The following is a 9,259-nucleotide window of genomic DNA, read 5'->3' as shown; positions in this document are numbered from 1 at the left end:
ACCACCAGCCCAGGAGCTTTTGCTGTATGTGCCAGAAATACAAGCACATTTAGTAGCACCTTTTAAGTTCGAGTCTCATAATTCATTTCACAGTTACCACTTTTTTTTTTTTTTCCTTCTCTTTGCTCCTTTAGTTCTCTGCATGTACAGCCCAGGGTAAGCAGCTTCAGCTCGCTCCAGCTGGCAGCACCAACCCCCGGCCGCCTCCTTGTTCACTAACCACGACGTATTTCGGCCCAAATCCTCACTTTTGTCCCCCAAAAGCACGACTTAAGGGCCTATCTCGAGAAAAAGGCTTCACCCGCGCTTCGGACGCCTCAAGGGGGAGCCGTGAGGCGCTGCCCACCGACGCTCGACCCCCACCGCCCTCAGCGCCCCGCGCTGCCATTTTGGAGCTGCCGAAGCCCTCCCCAGCCACCTCCCTCACGGCACCCTGTGGGCAGCCACCCCCTCAGCACGGGCAGCCCCCACTATCACCACCCCCTTCTCGGCCTCTCCTCGCCATGGAGCGGCGGGCGGGGAATGGCGGCGGCGCTGCCCCCTCGCAAGGCGCCGCGGGAAGGGGGCCGCGGCCGGGGGCGGGACGGGGCCGCCCCTTAGGGCCGCCGCCACCGCCCCACTCGGCGCCCGGCAGCAGGCGGAGAAACTTTCCGCCGGCAGTGCCTGCTGCTGCCTTCCCCCCGCAGGGCTCGGGGGAGGACAGCCCGAGCTTCCCTGCCTGCCTGCCTCCCGCTCCCCACGGGGCTTCTGGGGGAGTCCCGGCACCGAGGGAAACTTGGGGAGCCCTTTGTAGGACGGGGAGAGCACGGAGTAGGCTTGCGAGAGGGGAGTGCTGTTGGTGGCTCGCTCAGCTCGAGGTAAGTCCCGTCCTGCTCACAGCACGCCCACAGACTCAGGCCTCCGGTGCCCGGTTCCTCGTCCCGGGTCGGGGCCGCCCCACAGGCGCTGGGGGTCCGCATTGGGGCGCATCCCCGGGCTGGTCCTACCCTGCTCTGCCTCCCTGCGCCAAGGTCACGCTCACAACAAGATGCTGAGTAACTTTTGTGCTTGTATGGTGGTTAAAAATACTCTTGCTGGCTTACTGGAAAGTATTTTAATCTCTGTGTTTTCCTAGGGCTTGTCTGAAGGTTGGGTGAACTGGGCTGTGTTGGTTTATTTATAACTTTATAGAGATACAAGACAGAAATGCATTTCTTTTTTTTCAGTAAAACATTTTTTGGTAGTTTAAGGAAGCTTCATTTTGGCAAGCACGTTGTCTAAGTTGCAAAGAATGCTATGTGCTGATAATACAGTTCTCGCATCCTGCTGTGATTTTAGTGCCCTCTAATTAGGGCTGGAGTTGTTGCCTGAATTAGGGACTGCATCTGCAGTTTTGGCTTATTGCTTCCACATCGTTAGGTGGAAATACGCACAGAATTTAAAAATGCAGCTTGTTGGCAGACACCTTTTACAGTGTTAGCTGTGAATTGCCACATTCCTGGGAAGTAAGTTGCTGTAGAGCAGCTGGAGTTACTCTTTGTTACACCGTGATAGTGTCCATGTACCTCTCCGCTTCCTGCCTTGGAAAAGCTAAGTTTTCAGTTAGCACTTCTGTGAAAGTTTGCTAATGAAAGCAATCAAACTGCAGAACAGAGATCCCCTCCTCGGTCAGGAGAGGCTTTACAGTGGGAGTTTGGGCCTTCTCTTGTGAGGAATTGTAAGGCCTCTCCCTCCCTGCCCTACTGTTTTCTATGTAAAAGCTATTTAATAACATAAAATAGTAACTAAGTAGTAAGTTGAGTGACCTTATTTTGGATCTTGTCAGTTTCAACAAAGCATGTCTTTGGGGGTGTACCTCCTCTCATTTCCAGTGTCATAGCTCCACATCTCCTCCTCCTTTGCCTTATCCTTCTCTTCTTACTCTGTTGCCTGACTGAGGTGGTGGCTGTGGACCAGGTCCTTGATAGGAAGTGATTTTTCTGTCACTTTAGAATAGTTGATATTGTTCTATAAATAGTTAGGGGCTAGTCTTTTTTTGTTACATGTGGAAGCACAAAATTAGGTTCAGATAAATTATTTATATGCAGTTTTTATGGGATCGATTCATTATTTTTTTTTTGTCAAGACCTGAAAACCAGTTCTCATATAGTTAAGGAAAAAAAGCAGTTGATGTTCTTGCTTAATTATACATATATGAAGATTCTTATTCAATAATAACTGTTAATGCTTAGAATTATTCAAGGATATTTTTATATGTCTTGTGGTTACTATTGGCATCTTTGCCCTTTTCAAGGCTTTTTGTTAAATTAATTATATGAATATATTCCCATCTTAAGCTTTATTCAGTTTTCGTGTATTAATCATGCTACCTGATAATTAATTACAAGTCTCTTCTTTTACAGCTAAAATGAATTCAGATCCTGATCCCCAATCAAGTCCTCCTCAGCCACAGCAACATCTTGGAAGGTCCCAGCTGAACGCTGCTGCTGTGGACCACAGTGAGAACAATCGGAGGTCAGGACCACCCTCAGGAGATGCTGCAACTTTTCCTTCAGGTTCTGACTACTCCCATAGCAGGGAGAAAGCTGAAAAAAATGGTAAGCATGAAAGCAATTTCTCTGCAAAATTGGGTTATGGTAAACATTAAGAGAATAAAGTACAAACACACATTCAGCTCTTGCTTTAAAGTGACACTGTCAAGTAGAAAAATAAATGTCTCTAATTTCTTAACCTATTGTTTTGGAAGAGAAGTTTTTTGCTGCTTATTTTGTACATATTTTTGTGTTTTTTCCATCCACTTTTTCTTACGTACACAGAGCAACAGGAAAGAAGTTTCTGTGAAAAATTGGTAGGAAGAATTAAATGTAATTTAGCAGAATATTAAGGTTTCAATTTAATTTCTTTAACTTGCTACACTGCTTGTTAACTGTAGCTTTAGTATGAGTTTTAATCTGGATGAATAGATACTGCCGTGATGTAGAGTGAGGGAATAATAAGCTGATATTTCTGTCACTCCCGTTTCATATAAAGTTAAGATTAGCAATCAAGATACATGAAGATACATTTTGAAAGGCAGAAGAATACTTTTTCTTCCTTACTGTGAACCTGTTCAGTTTCATGAACTTTGAAAACTGATCGTGGGATGAGAGAAAAGTTTCTTGCAAAAAGTAGGTAGAAAAGTATCTGACTCTGGTGTTCAGCTGCTGAGTTTCACTTTAAATTCGGTTTGTAATCTAACACTTCTGCAAGAAGTTTACTATTCCAGGTATAACACTTCTACTGCTCTTTAATTTTCTTGGACTTTAAATTCTGAAACTGGGTGCATGCCTTAATACCTGTATATACATATGACTTGCTTTATTGAAGGTAATAAAGCTATCCAATGGTTTAAAATTATTAAATGTGTGAATATCTCTGTGTCATGCATCAGATGTAGGTAAGCGCTGCATGTGGTTCAGGCCAATATTGTGGCAGTGTTAGTGCTTCTTATATCTAATTTGAAATTGAATTCTGGAACTTTCTTGGTTCTTTGGTACCAAAGGGCTCATTCCCAACAGAAGAAAAAAAAAGATACTTGAATTTCGAACATGCTTCAAGGTATCACTACCAGCTTTGTCATCTCACCCACCAGTAAAACAATTCAGAGATGCTGGAGAATTGACAATTCTGACGTTAATTACATGATTCTTAATTTAGGATTAGCACTAACAGGTATGTTTTCTTCCTTTCTTCATTCTTCGGTTTCTTAGTATGCTTCAACAAGAAGAGAATAGCAACAATATTAGGAATATGGTGTGGAGTTACCTTGCACTTTTTTATAGTATCACTTAAAACGGAAAGGCATCGGTTTCTGCTGTTGGTGCCCACATTCATACGCGATTCTGAAAATTAATACATACTATCAATACAGTGTTATTTTAAACAGATTCTGTCAGATATCTTTTAGCTAATCTGGAGATTTTCTATTCTGTATCAATATTGGGCTTTTAAAGTCATATCAAGCTTTGTCTCAATTCTGTCTCTTTACAGGTCTGTATATTTACTAATGATCTCTGTGCTGGTTTTTGTATTAAAGGTGATTCTCTTTGCACCCCTATAAAAGAGGACTGTCAAGTATTGATACATTTCTCCATTTCAGTTGTGACTCATTTCTGATTTAAATCAATTCCCATAAAAATCTTTTCGGTACTGGTAACACTGTCATTGCCCTTTACATCCCCTTAATATACTCAAGTATTTAATGCTGTAGAATGAGCTACTGTTGCAATTATATCTTGCCAGAGTCTCTTAACGGCCAAGATTTGAGTGGACGTAGGTAGCAGATGTGTTCAGTGAGAGCATGTTTCTTCATCCAGTATTTTCTTCTACAGTTATTTTAGACTTGACAGATTTGTTGTAATACTAATAGTTTCTAGAACTGAAAAATTCTCTTAAAGAGGGGTAGCAGAGAATTTTTCTTCTATGCCCGGCAGCAGTGGACATCAAAACTTAAAAACGGGGATTTAAGTAGGACTTCAGAAAGAGAAGCACAAATCCACAGAAGTTCACACAGTCATATATATCTGCTTATTGAAACATAAATATGAAAATCTCAAATTGAAAATTGGCACTTTGGCAATCTTAAGAATATTCAGACAGAATAGATATTCCTTTGAATCACTACAGCCTTTACCAATAAATAATGTTCCAGTTGCTGATAGATGTAGGAAGAGCGAAGGATCCAGTCTTGTGTCCATGACATGTAGTTCTGTTGTGTTCTGATTCTATGAAAGGACATAGAACAGATGCTTTGAGAAGAGCAGTTGCTGCTTCTTCCTCGGAAAAGTAAGCCAGTTGCTTTGAACAGTCACTATGTGTCACTAGTTCCTCTGATGACTGCAAACGATGCAGAAGAGGACAGATAAAACCAACACATTTCTGTACAGAAAGCTATCACAGTAAAAATTATTAAAGGTTTAGAACACTTCCTCTTTATGACTGAAGTATCTCATAATACAAATTGAAGCTTGTAGCATTTTATACAAGTAATGTAGTCTTCAATAAAAGTGCTCTGATTTCAGTTGGAGAAGGAGTGGTGTGCTGTGTCTGCTGTATGATGATCCTGAAAGGCAGTTTCACCTCAAACCTACCTATCACATGTCCTGCAGCCAAGGAGGCAGATCCCATCCTGGGCCTTAGGAGGAACATTGCCAGCAGGTTGAGAGGGATCCTTCCTCTCTGCTCAGCACTGCTGAGGCCACTCACAGGGTACTGGGCTCAGTTCTGGGCTTCACAGTATGAGAGAGACATGGAGCTGCTGGAGGGAGCCCAGTGAAGGGCCACAAAAATGATTATGGGACTGGAACATCTCTTCTGTGAAGAAAGGCTTAGAGGTGGGACTCTTCAGCCTAGAGGAGAGGGGGCTCGGCAGAGGACTGATACAGTCTGTTTTCAGTGGTGCCCAGGGACAGGAGAAGAGGCAGCAGACACAAGCTGAGACATGGAAGGTTGTATCTGAATACCAGGAAGCACTTCATTACTGTGTGGGTGACTGAGCACTGGCACAGGTTGCCCAGGGAGGTTGTAGATTCTCCTCCTTAGTGATTTTCAAAAGCTGCTTGGATGTGGGCAACCTGCTGTAGTTGGCCCTGCTTGAGCAGGGATTGGACCAGATGTCCTCCTGCGGGCCCTTCCAGCCTCAGCCATTCTGTTACTCTTGGAATATTCCTGCCAAAATTTCTATATTTCTGATACGTGCTTTTCCTTACATTTTCTGCTTATGCATACTGTGTCTAAAGCATAGCATTGATATGAACATGAAGTAATTTGTTTCCAGGAAACACCTATCTTCTAATCCTGCAGCTTTATTGGTATCTTGCAGCATAATCTAGCAATGGAGTCAATGCCCCTGGCTCTGACTCAGGAAAGCACTTAAGCACAATACACATCCTCAGCTGCATAGGTACTTCATTTGGGTCAAAAGCCTATACTGAAGGCTTTTTCTTGGCAGTTTTTCAGTTCATCTTAGGCTAATACATCATTAGGTAGTGTTTGTTACTCCTTATATAATCAATTTCACAATAAGCGGTAACAGCACTGGATTTACACTTTGTGTAAATCAAACCTGGATTTGATGGGAAAAAATATATTCAGTTGATGAGCTTAAGATGATTTGTAGATCTCTTTTTTTCTTTTTTTTTTGTTGTTTTTAATAAGGGTTATTCTACCCAAAACTGTTGTTTTCTCTGCAAAGCTTCTGCCTATATAAGTTCCTGCTTTTGTGTATGGAATGAGTTAGGAATGAATGTGTATCAGTTGACTCTTGTGTTGTTGTTTTGTTTTTTTAAAGAAAAACAAAGTTGTTAGTCTTTCATGAATGTTCCTGGGCAGGAAGTTTACTGGTGAGCAAAGCATATGCACTACTAATTAAGGTTTCCAAAATTTTAAAACCATTGAGTCATCAGTATTCATGTAAGCAAATTACAGGAGAGTTGCCAGTTGCTTAAATAAGTTCTGTCATTGTTTTGATAGTCTTCATCAGTAGGAACATGGTATACAGCAAGGAAGACCAGTGGCTACTGGCTATTGAAACTTGAAGTTTGTTGAAACAGACTAAGACTCAAATCACAGAATCACAGAATTTCTAGGTTGGAAGAGACCTCAAGATCATCGAGTCCAACCTCGAAGGAAGGAAGAAAGAAAGAAAGAAAGAGAAAGAAAAAGAAGTCTTCTAAAACGCTTCTGTGCCTCCCAGGTGCACATACCCTTAATTTCTATCCATGTGCTATGTACCTTGTAAGAACACTGGGTCCTCCAAAATAGGCTTAAAAGCATAATTCTTGCTAGTGGAATTGTTTCCCATGTGTGTACATGGATCATGGCTTTAAAAAAAAAAAAAAAGCACCATCAACATGTTCACTTAGTCAGCTGAGTATCTAGATCCTGCTCCTATTAATGTTTTTGGAAGAGTGAAAGAGGCTTATGAATCGATGTTCTAGGTAAGTGTGCTAATAATAGGATGCTTGCCTGGGATCTCTGCATTTAAGTAATTAGTTTGAGTCGGCCATAATGGTAACTTGAGCTGGACTGACTCTCATTCCAGCTTATCTGGATGTGCTTGTAGCGCCTAAACTGCTTTCAAGTATGCAAAGTGTCTTTCTTAAAAATTGTTAGAGAACTGTCTGCTGGTCAGCAGTAGAAGAGGAGGTAAGAGGGCATTCTAGGATAACAGAAATCTGGTACGCAGTGTGAGGGTGACAGTTTCTTATAGACAATTTCTTATACGTGCATGAACAGGATTTTATTTGTGTAGCTTTTTTCTTTTTAAATTGTTCATGTACTTTTGCTAGCCAGTACAGCTGGAGAAAAGGAATCAGGTAGTATCTCAAAGTTTGGGATAGAGTTTGAGAAGATGATCAGAGTTTAGGAAGTTTTGAGAGGACTGCAGAACAGAGTTGCAGTGCTTCAAGAAATGTCTCTTTGGTTAGAGGAATATTTTTTCCTTTGTCCATTTTTTTGTTGTTAAGGCAATATACACAAATTTCTTGTTCCGGAATTGAGAGCATTGGGGGAAAGTATTTTTACTAGGAGCTTTGAGGGCAGAAACCACTGTCTTAAGTTTGTAGATGAGTGGACTTCTGCCTAACCTTCTAAAGTTCATGCAGTTCTTTGTATTTCATAGAAGATTATTTTATAAATTGCATGACATAAAATTTATAAACACTACACAAAAAAACACCTCGCAGACAATTTACAACACTGTAACGGTGTGCAACAGTGCATCCCCAATACATTGCTAAATGAAAGCTAACAAATAGGAAACATTGCTAACTTAGGAATATTTTCCAAATGTTAACCTATTCCACTTAAGGTTACAAAGAACCTTTGCTTCAAAGCTCTATTTTAGCACTTCTTTGTCTTCATTTTCTGGCAGTTTGCTTATACAGGCTAACTGTGGAGGCAAAGTGAAATGTTTGTGCAAAGCTTGAAGAAAACTCAGAAAAATCTTTGATTGTTAGAAAGGGAGGATTATGCCTTGAAGTATTAATTACTTAACAATTTATCTGTCATTTTATTGATGTCCCTTCAAGCTTTACCTGTAATTACTAGGGCTTCTGGAAAACTCATTTGCCAAGTATTACTGAGGGGGAGAAAGGATTCTATACAAACCAAAGTTAATGACTGTATTTTCAGATAAAATTTTGGGACATAGTCATAATTAGCGAAGAACAATGGAAATCGGCATTTTTCAGGTCTGCTGCTATTGGCGTCAGTAAGGTTTTTACCATCCGTGGGAGTAGAATCGGATGTCCATTTATGAGGAAGAAAATTCCTTCCTGGCTTTTTTTTTTTTTTAACCATTTAAGATATATATAAACATTTTCTTTGGCAGATAAACAAAGACTTACAGGTCCCTTAACAGAAGTAACTTTTGCATTCTTGAATTTGATGCTGGCTGGGTATCTGGGGGTTGCTTAAGTATAAGAAATATTTCTCCACATGTAGCTGAAGTTAGTTTCCTCTTCCCACTCTTCCACTGGGCTGTACCAGCACAATAAATTTTTTGCCCACACTGAGCCAAATTAAGGAAAGTGCCCTGGCTGGATCATCATCCTCTGTAATTTTTACAGGTGGATCAATTCCTTAATCTGTTTTAGTATATGATAACAAAATGTTTGTTTTAGTAGAGTCCCAAGGTATTAGAGCGATAGAAATGAGCAATAGAAGGGAAAGAGCTACATTCACATGAATAAATTGTGTAATGAAATAGGAGTCAATTGTTTGGTGCTGAGGATCCAAGGTTCAAACTGTATCCATCTTGTAGGATGTATTTATACCAAACTTCAGCTGGTCTAAATTAAATCTAGTAGTTAGAAATACATTTTTTTTTTCCATTTAGTTTCCTCCAGAAGGCATCCAGTATGTGTGTTCCAGCGTGCTAACAAAATGCTGTAAATGGGACCAGCTGGGAAGTTAAAAGCACATTCCTCATCTCAACCAAGGCTCTAACAGAATGTGCCTGAACTCATCAGCAGCAGGAACCTCTGGAGACCGGCTGACCTCTGTAGATGTTTTGTAGTAGCTTTGGAGGAAAACATTTGGAAGTACCTAATCCGTACACCAATGTTTAAAGAAAACTGCAGCAAACTAATGCATAGGAGAGATTCAAAACCGTGTTTTTAGAGGGACCATTTGCAGCAGCGGAAGGCCTACTTCCTTACAAAAGTTAGGAGATGAGACTGGTAAAAGTAAACTGGGAAATAAAACCAACCGTTTGCAAAGTTAGCTACTTGAAGTGCTT

General features: G+C 41.0%; 1 protein-coding gene across 1 annotated transcript in view; it reads left to right on the top strand.

Moving 5' to 3' along the window:
- The first annotated feature begins 587 nt into the window (after positions 1–587).
- Positions 588–9,259, top strand: part of WFS1 (wolframin ER transmembrane glycoprotein) — a 36,069-nt gene continuing 27,397 nt past the window's right edge. Inside the window, exons 1-2 of the mRNA XM_068679865.1 lie at positions 588–857; positions 2,382–2,576. Of these exons, the coding sequence (XP_068535966.1) occupies positions 2,387–2,576 (190 nt within the window). The 5' untranslated portion in view covers positions 588–857; positions 2,382–2,386. The remainder of the gene's footprint in view (positions 858–2,381; positions 2,577–9,259) is intronic.

Source organism: Anas acuta, chromosome 4 (assembly GCF_963932015.1).
Source record: "Anas acuta chromosome 4, bAnaAcu1.1, whole genome shotgun sequence".
NCBI classification, from domain to species: domain Eukaryota; kingdom Metazoa; phylum Chordata; class Aves; order Anseriformes; family Anatidae; genus Anas; species Anas acuta.
Note: the sequence above shows the minus strand (reverse complement) of the source record. Positions and strands in the feature narration are given on the sequence as shown.